Below are 17,720 nucleotides of genomic sequence, written 5' to 3' on the forward strand. Positions count from 1 at the left end.
TAAGCTTGCCTTGTTGCCCAGTATGTTTAAAATACCTAACTTTTTTACATTAGCCAGAAGCTGTGCAACCTCAGGTGCTTGCTCCATCATGGCTGGTGTAAAACCACTTGAGATAATACTGTACAGATTGTGGGCACTACAGTTTTTATTTTATATTAGTGCTGGGTGGTATGACCAAAATTCTATATCAGGGTATTTTTCAAAATTATACCGGTTTCACAGTATTCAACGGTATTTTTTTCCCATGCATGAGTGGATGTTAACCACATTTTCCACTGCAATTATTGAAGTAGACTGGCTAAGAATAACCTATTCCACTGTCATGAGAATTGTACATTGTACAAATTTTTTTTAATGTGCACACAAGTATTAATACAGGTTTGCATGGCCCCATAAAGTGATCAAGTTTTCAAGTGGGTGGCACTAATGAAAAGTAGGAATCACATTGCATTACAGTTGCAGTCAAAATATAGAACCTTTTTATTGAACAAATTTTGCAAAAAAATTAAACAAAAATTTTGACAACATATTTTCAAACATCCAAAGAGGCATTTAGACTTGGTAAAATATCCAGAGGTGCTGGTCAAAAGTTGTATTGCAATGAACATGTCTTAGAAAAGGAATAAATAGTAAATATTTTTTGTAAACCAACTACACTTTCTGTTAATGTTAACAATCTCTGTCCACTGACACATTAAAGTGACTTTTTAACAACTTTACCATCATTAAACTGCATAATATTTAAACTAGTAAATAATAACAATAAATAATAGTACAACTTCCAGTAATAATACTATTACTGCAAGACTTCAAGCCCAGGTGCATTACACAGTATTCACCAAATAAAAATAAAATAAAACAAGTGCAACTTGGTGATGACATCTTTACCAGCTGAACCATCATTAAGGCAAATGGCATTAATATGGACCTTGCTTCAAGCTTAGCTACTGTATATACATAAATAATAAAACTGCAACTTGCATTTATAATGCTATTTGTGGTATAGCTCTAGGGAATCGTATTAGGGCCACAGTGAAGAAAAAAAATATGGACACAGGGAAGAAAGAAAAACTGTGTGTCGAGAATAAAGTCGACATGTTGACTTTACTTTGACATTTCCACCTTAATCTCAACGCTTATGTCGAGATTAAAGTCGACATTTCCACTTTATTCTCAGTTTATTTTGTCATTAAAGTAGACTGCCATCAAACTAAACTTCATCCTAAAATCAATGTTTAATTTACTAGATTTTCTCAAACCCCGTCATAAGTTAATGTAGCACATTAAATGCTTTGTGTTAAGTGTTCCCCAACCCAGTTGTTAATCTCTACGTACTTCTTAAATGGACTTCCTCAACACTAAGAGGAGGCGCAGGCAGCAATCACCGCACAGAATCTATTCACTTCATGATATTCCTGCTCTCTGAAAATTTAGAATGCTAAGATAAATACTTGATATCATTTTCAGGATGAAATGCATTAAAGCAGGTATTAAACATGCATGGTAGTGTGGCGGTAGTGCTGCTCCCTTGCAGTAAGGGTTCCCGAAGTGTACGTTCAGTGTAGAGAACTTTATGGCAGGTGTGATGAGGCTCCAAAAACTGGATGTATGAATGGGTATCGCACAGGTTTAACTAAAATATTGTGTAAATGTTGGAATCCCTACCAACACAGGGCACAAGGCAGGAAACAAACCCTGGGCAGGGTGCCAGCCCACCGCAGGGCACACACACACCAATCACACACTAGGGACAATTTAGGATTGCCAATACACGTAACCTGCATGTCTTTGGACTTGGGAGGAAACCAGAGCACCCGGAAGAAACTCATGCGACACGGGGAGAACATGCAAACTCCACGCAGGGAGGACCCGGGAAGTAAACCCAGGTCTCCTAACTACAAGGCAGCAGCGCTACCACTGCGCCGCCCACCAGTATAGAGGTAGTTTTTTGAAATTTTATTATATATTTACACCTATTTTATTTATTTGGAACTGACCAAAGAATGAATTTTATGTTCTCCTGTAAAACTTGAAACCTTTGAGTTTTTAGTTTTAGATTTTAGAATTATGATTTTATTTTATGTATTTGGAGATGACCAATACATATATAGTGTGTTCTCCTGTAAAACTTGAAATCTTTTTGACTGTTCAGAATAGAGACTTTTGTTCATGATCTGGTGGTTGGAGACATGAACACAGTATTCAATGGATGTTCATCTGAGTGGGCTTTCTTTACTGCATGCGTGCTGCCTCTGTCTGACTTACCAAACCCACAGTTCATATCCTTCCTTTTTATTTCTCCACATAACCAATCACGACACGATAAATGTCTTTGTGAAATTAAAACTACTGTAGTTATAAACTAGTTTTAAACCATGGAGTCCTCAGAATATTTTTAAAAAAATCTTAAGTTATACATGTTTAATTATGCCATCCATTCAGGGTTGCCCATCCCAGCAAGCATTGTGTGAGAGGCAGGAGCAAATCCTGCAGCACATAGCAGGGTGAATACAAGCAATACATACACAAGCAAGGTTAATATAGCATAACAAAACCCCACATACTACAAGACTTTGAAAGGAAACTGAAGGACATGCCGAGTAAACCCACCAGAAAAACATGCAAATTCAAAGCAGGGAACACCCAGGAACCTCCACGCCACTGTGCCCCACATGATTAATACATGCTTTAATGCATTTCATTATGAAAATTATATCAAGTACTTATTTTAGCATTCTAAATGTTCAGGGATCAGGAATATCATGAAATTAATGTATTCTGTGTGCTGCCTGCACCTCCTCTTAGTGCAACAGGAAGTCAGCTTAAGAAGCACGTAGCGATTAACATGGCTTGGGAACACTCAACACAAAGCATTTAATGTGCTACATAACTTATGACGGGTTTGACAAAATCTAGTAAATTAAATATTCATTTTAAGATGAAGTTTAGTTTACGGTAGTCTACTTTAATAAAGTCCGAGAATAAAGTCAACATGACAACTTCAATCTCAACATAAACAGTGAGAATAAAGTGAAATGTCGAGAATAAAGTCAACATGACGAAATTATTCTCATCATAAGTGTCAAGATTAAAGTGGAAGTGTCTAGAATAAAGTCAATATGTCGTCACACTATTATTACACAGTACCCAGGTACATTACACAGTATTGAAAAAATAAAACAAGTACAACTTGGCTTGCAGTATTGTCCAGTAATATAGAAACAGTATTCACACATTTGAACATAATAGTCCACATCTGACCTTTTAAATCCAAAGTATCTCCAGTCAACAAACGGACTCATTTTTCCAGCAAACGTTCTTCTGTGTCATCATGTTTAACTTTATCGTCTGCTACAGCTTCAGTTTCAGAATGTTCTCTGTCCATTTTCATCGTGCAATACCTCCACTATCACATGTACTCCATTGCATGCCTTTTTAGCGGTGTAGCAGTGAAAAGGTCCCCTTAAACAGTTTCCCTGCGCCCGCTCAATGTTGTTTAGGCAATTTAAACCAGTGTTGCGGTATAAGAAAAATCGGTATCATAACAAAAATAAGAAACGGTTTTCAGTATGAACCGGTATACCGCCTAGCACTATTTTATTTTATTTATTTATATATATATATATATGAGAGAGAGAGAAAGAATAAATATTGGTTCTGTTTTAAATTAATATTATTAAGAAATATTAATATTAATTAATACATTTCTCAGACTCAAGCTCCTGTCCGTTGAAAATCAGTGCTGTGTCGCAAGCAATTGTGCTGGGTCCTACAGTGCAGATTTCTATCTTGAAGCATAAGATGACAATAATTGAGTGAATATGTCGATTTTGTTTATGTCCTCCTCTGTTTACATTTGAAAGCAGCTTGAATTTACACTAGGGATATATACAGAATGTTTTTTGTCTATTTATTTGTGGGTTTGTTTCTCACCATCTAACACAGTTTGAATCTGTACAAAGGAAATGATACAGTATAGAGGTATCAATTCATCCAACCCACTATATCCTAACTACAGGGTCACGGGGGTCTGCTGAATCCAATCCCTACCAACACAGGGCACAAGGCAGGAAACAAACCCTGGGCAGGGTGCCAGCCCACCGCAGGGCACACACACACCAATCACACACTAGGGACAATTTAGGATTGCCAATACACGTAACCTGCATGTCTTTGGACTTGGGAGGAAACCAGAGCACCCGGAAGAAACTCATGCGACACGGGGAGAACATGCAAACTCCACGCAGGGAGGACCCGGGAAGTAAACCCAGGTCTCCTAACTACAAGGCAGCAGCGCTACCACTGCGCCGCCCACCAGTATAGAGGTAGTTTTTTGAAATTTTATTATATATTTACACCTATTTTATTTATTTGGAACTGACCAAAGAATGAATTTTATGTTCTCCTGTAAAACTTGAAACCTTTGAGTTTTTAGTTTTAGATTTTAGAATTATGATTTTATTTTATGTATTTGGAGATGACCAATACATATATAGTGTGTTCTCCTGTAAAACTTGAAATCTTTTTGACTGTTCAGAATAGAGACTTTTTTATTTTGTATTACCTTTTTTATTTATTTTATTGATTTTATGATTTTATTTTTATTTGGAATTGACCAAAGAATTTAGTTGTGCATTTTGTTTTTGACTGGTCAGAAGTAAGATTTCAGTTTTATATGGCTATTTTATTTATTTGAAATACAGTTGTATAATATTCTACAGTACAGTTGTTATGTTTAACTACTGACAGAAAATAAATATTTAAACCAAAACTAACCTTATGATATCTTCACATCTCACTTAACCCTATTTGTGTCTGGATCGAGCTGCTATACTATGAGGAGTTATCTGTATGGGCATACAATATAAACTCCTACAGAAGAAGGCATGACTGCCCACTACCATTAATGCTCTTTTTCCAGTTGCTATCAAGCTCACTTGCTACCTTTGCAAATAGTCAGAAAAGAAGGGAATCATAAGAGAAGGAATGGTGGAAAAGGCATCCTTCCAAGCAAGAAAAAAAGTCTTCCTGATTACTTACCCAAACCAAACCCGATCATTGCTTACTATGCTAAATCTACTAGATCAATTTTATTGAACCACTGGGTTCAAATTAATTAGAATAAAATTGTGCTCTTTCCTGATAACTCACTTACGGTATATACCATATTCAATTAGAGTAATTTCCACTGATTGCTTCAGAACACTTTGGGTATCTTCTAGAGCTTTTTAAATTCAGTTCCTGCAGCAAGTATCATTAAAGTAATAGGATTATTAAGTTTACATGGTACAAGTAGACAGTGACATGACATTATCCATCTTGTAACTTTACTACTGGGTTGTGAATATTTGTACTTTGAGACAAGTAGAAAGTAATGGAAGTGACCTGGCCTGGCTAGCCTTGGAAGTAAAACCTTGCTCAAATATTACTCTCTATATGCCTTGCTTTACATTGCAAATGTGTTTGATCAACTATGTCTAAAAAATATAATTCATTTCTACTGTACTTTTACTTTTATTTACAAGTCAAAAACATTGCTAAAAGAAACCTGTATTACTTTGGCAGTAATTCTACACTTAATCTATTATTGCCACAGTACACTACTGCAGACAATCTCAAGCAATATTGGGAAAAGAAACGCTCTAGTAATAAGCAGGGAATGGAAAATGGTTATTCATATTATGCATTCTTCATTAATCTGTGCAAAAAATGCTGTAATTGAGATTAAAACTATGCATCTTTCATATCTTTATACACTGAAATTATATAATTGACTTGGCCCAAATTATGAACAATGCTGTTTATAACTGGCCTTGCAATTTCACATGCTATAGGGTTGTTTTACCTTTTGGAACATGGAAACTAAGTTAATAAGTAAACTACCTAAGGACAATGCTCAAGAGCCCAATATCATTTTAAGCCAGTGTATATAAACACAACCAAAATCATTTAGTTACTTTCATTTCAAGACATTAAAAATACTACATGAGCTCCAAAATTGTCAAGTTATACGTGAAAATGTAGAAACAATGTGTTATGAAATTTTACATGCAAGAAAGAAGTTTTGAGGTGTGGTAGTTATACTTAGTAGTCATCATGCTAAAGAGTGGCTAAATGCTGCATATTGATTAGCACGTGCAAGAAAGAATTTCACTGGACATTGTACACATGACAATAAAGATGATAAAAACTAAACAATTTGAAATATGTAAAAAAAAAAAATAAGAATACTGTAATGCCATTCTGAAGTCATATGATGGCCCTAAGTTTTAGTCCTGGATAGGTTTATATATTGATAGATGTTTCACTTATTTTGTTCACATTCTGCATTTGCAACTGTACATTACTCAACCCAAGCAATTACTACTTACTGAAATATAATCCTTAATAAATTAAACAGTAAAAATATTTTGACTGAACAATTACTTTACTAACTTCTACAATGTCTTTACCATCGGTTCCTTTTTTTGTAAGACAAATATGTAACAAACCCTTGCAGTTAGTCACAATACAGAAAAACATTTAGAACAATAAAGGACTGGTAAGCCATTTTTCTAGTAATACAAAAACAATTAATAAAAATTACAAGTTTTTAACAGTGCAATAATAAAATTAATTATTAAAAATGGCACCTCCTATTGAACACATAACACATATTGCCCAAGTTTCATAATGTTATACATTAGACAGCATGCAGTAACAGAAGTTCTCAAAGAAATGTAAAGAAACTATTGCCTACTTTATTAAATCTGGCAAATGGGTAATCCTTCCCTTCATCAGCTAAGCGCCTCCAATGGTAAAATATTGCTCCGTCTTTTCGCGCTGGGTTTGTGAAAGGCATCCACTTCCATGGCCGCACTTTTTTACATCCCAGCTTGGCTTTCACTGTACGATAGCCCTGTGTTGTGTCACTAGGTAGTAACGGAGGTGCATCTCTGCAAATATTAAGATATTTAACATGACAGGTATAATTACTAATTTAAACATAAAAAAATTGATTCAGTCTTGTTCAAATAAATAGGATGATACTTATACAGTTTTGATTTACCATGATAAGTTCAGCTGATACAAGACTGCTTTAACACATGTTTTGCACAAGTGAAACATCAGTAACAGACTCTTTTCTTGGCATTCCCCCCGGAAAATATAACATTGGAAAGAGCCTGACTGCTAAACAATGACTTTAACAAACACTTTAAATGGAGCACAAAAACACTTCACATACGACAAGTCAACTGCACAGCCTCAGAGCAATGTGTTGTTACCATAGCCGAAAAATTGTGTTAATGAATTAAGATTTGTACCAATGTATCATCAGCTAGTCCAACATCAATCACGAGTTCTTGGCTTTGTCATTCTTTCACCATTTATGTTTTGGTAGTAATCTCCAGACATGTGAAAATATACAATTCAAATGTGCCTATTCTGTTATGTTACATGTGTATGTTCAAATGGCAAATTGGTTGTTCAAGTTATACATATAGTACAGCTAGCACTACATTTAAGTATAGGTGTCAAAAACTAGTCTGAGGCAACTAATAAGGCTGTGAGGCCTCCTTAATTCAGAGTTTTGACTTTAACTTCAAAAAACACTGAAAAGAGTACCAAGAGCCTGTTATTCATTCTCTGCTAAATTCCTTCCAGATGGCATTCTGTGGCACTGTACAGAAAAAAGGAAGCAGTCAGACCAGCAGTTTTGCAAAGCAACTACTTGTCAAATTTGGGAACTAGATTACATTCCTGAATGGAGGGGGAGTTTCTCCCATATATTATAACAACAACATAGATGCTTATATACTGTGGGAACTAAGCATGGTGAAAATTCTGAAGGAATGATATATGAGTAGCACTGACTATTTTAATTTATCATAATATCCATCCACAACATAGCTCCTAGGATCATTGAGCTATGTTGTCCGGGGCTTTATGCCCCTGGTAGGGCCACCCAAGGCAAACTGGTCCTAGGTGAGGGATGAGACAAAGAGCGGTTCAACAAACCTCCAATGATGGATCAAAACTTTGGACGACGTTTTCCCTTGCCTGGACGCGGGTCACCGGGCCCCTCTGGAGCCAGGCCTGGAGGTGGGGCTCGATGGCGAGCGCCTGGTGGCCGGGCCTGCACCCATGGGGCTCGGCCGGGCACAGCCCGAAGAGGTAACGTGGGTCCTCCTCCCCATGGGCTCACCACCTATGGGAGGGGCCAAGGAGGTTGGGTGCAGTGTGAGTTGGGTGGTGGCCGGCGGGACCTTGGCGGTCTGATCCTCGGCTACAGAAACTGGCTCTTGGGGCGTGGAATGTCACCTCTCTGAAGGGAAGGAGCCTGAGCTAGTGCGCGAGGTGAGAGGTTCGGCTAGATATAGTCGGACTCACCTCGACGCACAGCTTGGACTCTGGAACCAATCTCCTTGAGAGGGGCTGGACTCTCTACCACTCTGGAGTTGCCCCCGGTGAGAGGCGCCGAGCAGGTGTGGGCATACTTATTGCCCCCGACTTGGAGCCTGTGCATTGGGGTTTACCCGGTGGGCGAGAGGGTGGCCTCCCTCCGCCCGGGTGGGGAAGGGTCCTGACTGTTGTTTGTGCGTATGCGCCCGAACAGCAGTTTGGAGTATCCACCCTTTTGGAGTCTCTGAGGGGTTGCTAGAGGGCATACCTTCTGGGATTCCCTCGTTTTGCTGGGAGACTTCAATGCTCACGTGGGCAATGACAGTGAGACCTGGAAGGGCGTGATTGGGAGGAATGGCCCCGATCTGAACCCGAGCGGTGTTTTGTTATTGGACTTCTGTGCTCGTCATGGATTGTCCATAACGAACACCATGTTCAAGCATAAGGGTGTTCATATGTGCACTTGGCACCAGGACACCCTAGGCCTCAGGTCGATGATCGACTTTGTGGTCGTCGCCGGACTTGCGCCATATGTCTTGGACACTCGGGTGAAGAGAGGGGCGGAGCTGTCAACTGATCACCACCTGGTGGTGAGTTGGCTTCGATGGTGGGGGAAGATGCCGGTCAGACCTGGTAGGCCCAAGCGTGTTGTGAGGGTCTGCTGGGAACGGCTGGCAGAGTCCCCTGTCAGAAGTAGCTTCAACTCCCACCTCCGGCAGAACTTCAACCACGCCCCGAGGGAGGTGGGGACATTGAGTCGAATGGGCCATGTTCCGTGCCTCTATTGTTGAGGCGGCTGACCGGAGCTGTGGCCGCAAGGTGGTCGGTGCCTGTCGTGGCGGCAATCCCGAACCCGTTGGTGGACACCGCGGTGAGGATGCCGTCAAGCTGAAGAAGGAGTCCTATAGGACTTTTTGTCCTGTGGGTCTCTGGAGGCAGCTGATAGGTACCGCAGGCCAAGCGGAACGCGCTTCGGTTGTTGCTGAGGCAAAACTCGGGCATGGGAGGAGTTTGGAGAGGCCATGGAGAGCGACTTTGGACGGCTTCGAGGAGATTCTGGTCCACCGTCCGGCGTCTCAGGAGGGAAGCAGTGCAGTGTCAACACCGTATATGGTGGGGATGGTGCGCTGCTGACCTCACTTCGGGACGTTATGGGTCGGTGGGAGGAGTACTTGAAGACCTCCTCAATCCCACTAACATGCCTTCCAATGAGGAAGCAGAGCCTGGGGACTCTGAGGTGGGCTCTCCCATCTCTGGGACTGAAGTCACCGAGGTGGTCAAAAAACTCCTTGGTGGCAGGGCCCCGGGGTGGATGAGATACCGGAGTTCCTTAAGGCTCTGGATGTTGTAGGACTGTCTTGGTTGACACGTCTCTGCAACATCGCATGGACATCGGGACAGTGCCTCTGGATTGGCAGACCGGGGTGGTGGTCCCCTCTTTAAAAGGGGACGGAGGGTGTGTTCCAACTATAGAGGGATCACACTCCTCAGCCTCCCTGGAAAAGTCTATTCGGGGTTCTGGAGAGGAGGGTCCGTCGGATAGTGAACCTCGGATTCAGGAGGAACAGTGTGGTTTTAGTCCTGGTCGCGGAACAGTGGACCAGCTCTTCACCCTTAGCAGAGTCCTGGAGGGTGCATGGGAGTTTGCCCGACCGGTCTACATGTGTTTTGTGGACTTGGAAAAGGCATTCGACCGTGTCCCTCGGGAATCCTGTGGGGGTGCTCGGGAGTATGGGGTACGGACCCCTGATAAGAGCTGTTCGGTCTCTGTACAACCGTGTCAGAGCTTGGTCCGCATTGCCGGCAGTAAGTCGAGCCCGCTTCCAGTGAGAGTTGGACTCCGCCAGGGCTGCCCTTTGTCACCGATTCTGTTCATAACTTTTATGGACAGAATTTCTAGGCGCAACCAGGGTGTTGAAGGGGTCGGTTTGGTGGACTCAGGATTGGGTCACTGCTTTTGCAGATGATGTTGTCCTGTTTGCTTCATCAGGCCGTGATCTTCAGCTCTCTCTGGATCGGTTCGCAGCTGAGTGTGAAGCGGCTGGGATGAGAATCAGCACCTCCAAATCCGAGAGCATGGTCCTCAGCCGGAAAAGGGTGGAGTGCCCTCTCAGGGTTGGGGAGAGATCCTGCCCCAAGTGGAGGAGTTCAAGTATCTCGGGGTCTTGTTCACGAGTGAGGGAAGAATGGAGCGTGAGATCGACAGGCGGATCGGTGCGGCATCCGCAGTGATGCGGCTCTGCATCGGTCTGTCGTGGTGAAAAGGAGCTGAGCCGTAAGGCAAAGCTCTCAATTTACCAGTCGATCTACGCTCCTACCCTCACCTATGGTCATGAGCTATGGGTAGTGACCGAAAGAACGAGATCGCTAATACAAGCGGCTGAAATGAGTTTCCTCCGCAGGGTGTCTGGGCTTTCCCTTAAAGATAGGGTGAGAAGCTCAGTCATCCGGGAGGGGCTCAGAGTAGAGCCGCTGCTCCTCCGCATCGAGAGGAGTCAGATGAGGTGGCTCGGGCATCTGATCAGGATGCCTCCTGGGCGCCTCCCTGGTGAGGTGTTCCGGCACGCCCAACCGGGAGGAGGCCCGGGGAAGACCCAGGACACGCTGGAGGGACTATGTCTCCCGGCTGGCCTGGGAACGCCTTTGGGATTCTCCGGAAGAGCTGGAAGAAGTGGCCGGGAGAGGGAAGTCTGGGCCTCTCTGCTTAAGCTGCTGCCCCCGCGACCCGACCTCGGATAAGCGGAAGAGGATGGATGGATGGATGGATGGATAATATCCATCCATTTTCCAACCCGCTGAATCGAACACAGGGTCACGGGGGTCTGCTGGAGCCAATCCCAACCAACACAGGGCGCAAGGCAGGAATTTATCATAATATTTTGACATAAATCTATACTAATAAAAGGCAAAGCCCTCACTGACTGACTGACTTACTCACTTACTTACTCACTAACTTACTCATCACTAATTCTCTAACTTCCCGTGTAGGTGGAAGGCTAAAATTTGGCAGGCTCATTCCTTACAGCTTACTTACAAAAGTAAGGCAGGTTTCATTTCGAAATTCTACGCGCAACGGTCATAACTGGAACCTACTTTCGACCACATATACGGCCATAGCCTGCAGCTTGGTCGCCGTGTGAGGCGGAGTTGCGTCCCGCATCATCACGCCCCCCACATAATTGAGTGCCTGCCCATATAAGGTAAATATTCGCAGGTGAAGGACTGTGCTTATGCAAACAAAGATGAGATGGTGTAGTGTTTGGCACAAACTCAGCGAAAGTGCGAGAGAAACTATTAAGTGCCGGGTCTTAGCAAACATGAGATAAAGCCGTGGACATCGCAAGATCACACAAGAGAGCGGCTCACGTGAACTGACTGTGAACGCAGTACGTAGAGAACAAGGAAGAGCTCCAAAGAGCGCTGAACAAAAAACGCATTACACAATTGAGAAGGCAGTAAAAGAATATGAAGCGAGTGACGCATACAAGCATATTCATAAGTGCAGCTACTGCGGAAACAAAGCACGGTGTAAACCATAAGTTTGAATTAAGTTTACAGACACGCTGCTGCTGGCGTTTGTCATGCCTACGACGAATACGATATTCACGAGATACACGTTTAATGAGAAGACACGAGGTATAAACGAGACATTGGATCACTTTGTAACGGAGTTAAAATTGCTGTAACGGAGTTAAACTTGCTGGTGAAGGACTGTGCTTATGCAAACGAATAGGAAAGCAAGGTGTAAAGCTTAACTTTAAATTAAGTTCATAGACAAGCTACCGCTGGCATTTGTCATGCCCAAGACAAATACGATATTCGCAAGATACAAGTTTAATAAGAGGATGCGGGTATAAACGAGACTTTTGATCACTTTGTAACTAAGCTAAAATTGCTGGTGAAGGACTGAGCTTATGCAAACAAAATGAGATGGTCAGGGATAGAATAGTGTTTGGCACAAACTCAGCCAAAGTGCGACAGAAACTTAAGTGCGGGTCTGAGCTAACATTAAATAATTGCTGGTGAAGGACTGTGCTTATGCAAACAAAAAGAAAGCAAATGTTATGTTATTATTAAAATGTTTCATTTTCTTTTTCATAACTTCTTTAACACACTTCTTCTCCGCTGCGAAGCACGGGTATTTTGCTAGTTTATATATAAGAATGTTCTTTTAAAGGAATTGAAAAATAAATAAATAAAAATTCCTTTCAGCATGATTTCATTTACAACTTCATATTTACAAGAATGTTTTAAAGTTGCATTTGTAAAAAGACTTCAGATTAAGTATATTGACTGGTCATTTTCTTAGGAGTCTGGTGTTTGTTGTTTTGAGGTTGAGTGTATGTTTCTATTTGTTCATTTAGAAAAATGCACTGATTAATGACAGGTAATGAAAATGATATTTTATTGAAAAATCAGACTTTGTTGTTTTGTTTTCAAGTTGACCCATATACAGTATTAGATATTTGCTATTACTTATATCTTTAGACTTGTTCAGAAGTGAGGAGAACAAAACTAGACACAACTTCAATAATTACATACCGTAGTTGATTAAAATTTACACAAAATCGTAGACTGCATTTCAGTCACTTCACTCTAATATTAGTGCCACATTTTGTTTCACTGCTTTTGTAATAACGTAAGCATTTTTCAGAGGAACATGGCATATAGACCAGCTCAGTTATTTACAACTTTATACTAACCATGATTAGAGTCACTTAGTTTGAAATTTATCTTTATTTTTAATTGCCACAGGCCAGATAATTAACTATATTCGGAAAATTACTTTGAAGACTGAGGGTAGGACATATTAAGCATTAAGATAAAAATATTTTTTTAAAAGACAGACCAGTTTAGCTATTTCATTACATTCAGCTATAAAAGATTTTTAAATAAAAATGTGCAATTCATAAAATGCTGTACTAAGTTATAATATTAAAACCACATATTCTGTACAATTCATGAATATCACAATCAAACTATTAAATTAAAAGAAGAGAACAATAACTTTTTTTTTGGTAAGGTAATGTTATTTTCAAATGACACAGGTCACCAAAGTACCTCTGTCATGGTCAAATTATTCATACGCAAAAATGTTATTTTCAAGGTAGCAACCAGAAATTAGTGTCAGAGTCTAAGCTAAACTATTGACAGCAATCAGGAAGACAAGAGGTGGGTCAGAATCTATTAAAACCTAATAAGTAAGCACAAATATTCAAAGGACACTGCCTGAAAGGAGCTGCCAGCTGCAAATATAATAACTCTATGAGTAACATGCCAACAAGAAACACAAACCATGAAGTTGTTGTGGAAGTGCGCAAGGCTGCTACAATGGTAAAGTGAATAAAACAGTTGATAATAGGTGGGACTGGTCCAAATTATCAGACAAAACTGGATGAGGCAGTAACTGTTGGGCTGAGATTGTAATGTTCAGAAAACGGAAAAGCAGCATCTAGTGGATTGTGTTCAACAACTGCTCCAACAAAACAGGCACAACACATTAATTAATTGAGTAAAATAACAGGAAGCCTCTCACATGGGTTAAAAAACTAGAACAACAGCTATTATGAAAAGACAGATTCACAGCTGTCAGGGCTTTGCTGGCCATAAAAAAAGTGTCTCAAACACTTCAACAAAAAATTCAATAAATGAAAAGAATCTCTTCAGTTCTTCTTTCAGAAATATCACAAGGGAGGAGTGCCCACTAAAAAAGTTACTGATGTACAACACTGTGAACACCAAAATAGAACTACAGCAAAGATCAGAAAATGAAGTACAGACAGACGCACACAAAGACAGAAACCAAAAAATGTTCCCAGCCCAAAGTCCTAACAGCAAAATCACACATTAGTTTACACTGAAATTTAATTAAAAAGGGACATTTGCTATATTGACTCATTATAAATTATCACAATCATATGAAAGATAAAATGAGACACATTTTCGTTATTATTCTCTATACTTACTTCTTGTCAGAATAAAGAAGTGCATAAACTTCTCTGTGCATGCCCTCTGGTCTTTTAAATGTCAGGGTCTCAGTAGATTTTTTTGATTTTTTCTAAAAATAAACATATTTCAAAGGTTATACAGAAGAAAATTGTAAAATTGAATAACACATTACCTTTTTTTTAAAAAATATATCTGCAAAATCTAAACAGTAGTGTAATTAGATTCCAATATGGGGAATATTATTCATCATCATCACCAGTTAAACTGTCATTTTTCTGGTTTATTAGGTTAGCTAGATGCAAATTAAATCTTATTTCTCTGCTCGCCACATTACTAGAGACCCATTCCATTCAAAATATCCAACTCCAATCTTGTCTTCGTTGGCCACATCTTCCCACTTCCATGTTGGTGCACCTCTCCACCCAATCATTCTCTGCTTTTTGTTTTTTCCTCCACATGCTCAAACGACCTTAGTCCGTTTCTCTCTAGCAGAACACCTATTCTCTCCACACCAAGTGACAACATTTGCCGCCTTCTCACTCCATGACACTCTATGCATTCTTCCGATTATTCTCATCTCTGTTCTTATTAGCTTTGTTTCATATTCATCTTTCATCATCCATATCTTCTACCAAAAAGAGCATCCTACTACTCATACACAGCTTGCATAGACTTTACACTGCAAAGCTGACTGCTTTAGAAGTCTTTGAATGGAAGCACATACAGGGGTAAAGCAATATATTTATATTACAAGTAAAACTCACTGTGTATGTCTGTTGCTACATAAACAAAGACATTTATAAAAACAAATACTTAAAAATTTGTTATGATATTCAGAAAGATTGTGAGCACTACAATGGACTTTTTGACCAACATTGGTCATAAATGAACTCACAACAACTCTGAAAATGCATTACACAGTTTATTATTTGGACATGACAAGTTCAGATGGGTAAATGCAAACATACTACAATTCCAAATGACTGAATTAAATAAGTTTTTAAAAGGAACAGGGCACAGCTTGGTATTTTTGCTAAAATTATTTAAAAAAAAAAATTAATAAAACATACATTATGGTTTATCATTGGTTTATTTCCTGGCCAATTTATCCAAGATCAATGATCAGTCTTTACATGAAAATATCATCATTAGGTTATCTTATGATTAGAAAAATTAAATATGTGTTATTTACTGTACTTATATATTATATCTTATTTAATGAAAATTTCATATAGAAATTTCTTTTGATGTCAGTCTCATAATTAAAGCAAGAAAATTCATCAATAATTAATACTAAACTATGCATTTGGTGCTCCAGACTTGAAGAACAATAATAATAGTTTACAGAATTAATTTTAAAGGGAATAGGAGAATAAAACAGAATGAATTCCACAATTTAATGTAATGAGCATATCTGTTATTAATTATGAAATTTGCATACATGCTTTATATTGCTAAGTTTTCCCATCATTATGAGAAATAACACATTTTCATATTTTGTATAGAGCTGTATAAAGGATAGGTTATTAATCATTTCAAGTTCTCTTTCCAGGTAAGTAAAAGTGGCTTTTTTTAAATAAATCAAAAGCACAACAATTAATAATTAATATTACATGTTATATGGAAAACCACTTTTAACATATTCACTGTAATAATAGCTCATAAAATTGATTTGAATGTGAAATGGCCACTGTAAGCAATCAGGATGAAAATAAACAGGTATCACAAAACATAGATAGTCATAACTTATCAAATGGCTACTGTGGTGTTATATAGCATAAAGGAAAAAAGTGTAAAATTAATAATAATGGGTGACTTATTAAAAAAAGTGAAATTACAGATACAAATTTCTAGTTCCCCAATTTCTTTATTTTTAAAATATTTATTATTAATAAATTTTAATATCCACCAATTACACAAATACCTAAGGTTAAGAGAGGAAGAGTGTCTTTCTGAATACAGAAAAATGCATGCCACCAGAGTCGTATATGTGTAAATCTTGAAGTTACTGTGACTGATTAAACTTATCCTATGGTGTTGCTTAGTGTTAGATTGTAGTCCCCCCTCACTGCCTTTGAAGATGAACCAACTCTGCTACACCACTGACTACAATTCCAAGGAAACCAAGGAAAAGTAGTCCAATCCAATAGTATATGTACTATATGCAAGTTAAAGTCTGTTAGCTACCCGGTAAATAAACTGGAAACTACTTAGGATAATATAAAAAAGACTTAAATTGTTAGTTTTATTTATATATCAAATGATAGCAAGAAAGAATTGAAAAAATTAAAAAAAAAAACACAAACACACACAAAACATGCCAATTTTGTATATCTTTAAAATAAAATCTGTACTGTTCCAGGTTTCAAATTCATTACAAGTGAAAAAGAAGCAAAATAAAACAAAGTAAAAAGTTCTAAAAATTAGACAACCAAATAAAGCACTTTACAACAGACAGTAAAATATTGTTTAAAACAAAGTGAATAGAAAAAAAGTTTAGCAAAACCAAAAATGATTCAAATAGGGTCCATTACTAGAAACAAAACAATGAATTATATGAATGCAAGAATTGTATAAACCCAAATCCTACGTAATCACTGTAAAAGGCATTTCAGGAAAATACTTGGATGCTACAAATACTGAACCCTGGTGACCACATGCTGCTTTCTTCAAGTGTGGGATGCACCCTTCAAATGCTAGTCACCTCCCACGATAGACTGCAACATCCTAACAGCTTAGCAACTCAGACATCACAATGAAGAACGCACTGGGGGAATAAAAGAAAAGGCACATAGATAATGTGCAGTCTGATAAGCGATGTTCAACTGTCTATTCAAATTTATCAACTTTTTCCCCCCATTCTCTACAGTGTGCCTGTGTAAATGATATATGAAGTACTAGACTGTGCTTTCCTCCTGCAAACACAAATGGCAATGATTCACTTGAAAATGTCAAATGCATATCCCAGAAATATTTAACAGCAGTGTTGCTTTTACTTTCTTCCAATTTCAAGCCCTGCTGCTCACCAAAGCAGCTCTGAGAGAAGGTAAAACAGCTTCTGTTTACCAAGTGATGAAATATCTGGCAGGCACACACAGAAAAGTAGTAAAATCAGCAGTTTGTAATGCAAGGTAATTGAAAACACTTTATAAAAATGATGCTCTAGCTACAAGAAACAATGGTCAAAATGTTTTTTAAACTACAAATTAAATGGTTATGCAATGAATCTGCCACAGCAGTTGTACGATAATGCATTTTTCCCCAACAAGATGTGCTTAAAAACCAGCAGGATTGTGAATTGCATGCTATATAACACAACATTCATGCAGTATGTTATTAAACTAAATAAAATTAAATAGCATAAACACAAAAGCAATGGCTTGACCAAT

General features: G+C 38.9%; 1 protein-coding gene across 2 annotated transcripts in view; it reads right to left on the bottom strand.

Annotated features, from left to right (window-relative positions):
- dmap1 (DNA methyltransferase 1 associated protein 1) overlaps positions 1-17,720 on the bottom strand; it is a 90,619-nt gene that overhangs the window by 52,820 nt on the left and 20,079 nt on the right. For both annotated transcript variants that reach the window (XM_039735912.1, XM_039735911.1), the window contains exons 3-4: positions 14,349-14,440; positions 6,740-6,935 (exon numbers count right to left, since the gene is read on the bottom strand). In XM_039735912.1, the coding sequence (XP_039591846.1) occupies positions 6,740-6,935; positions 14,349-14,440 (288 nt within the window). The remainder of the gene's footprint in view (positions 1-6,739; positions 6,936-14,348; positions 14,441-17,720) is intronic.

This window comes from Polypterus senegalus, chromosome 14 (genome assembly GCF_016835505.1).
Source record: "Polypterus senegalus isolate Bchr_013 chromosome 14, ASM1683550v1, whole genome shotgun sequence".
Taxonomy (NCBI): Eukaryota; Metazoa; Chordata; class Cladistia; order Polypteriformes; family Polypteridae; genus Polypterus; species Polypterus senegalus.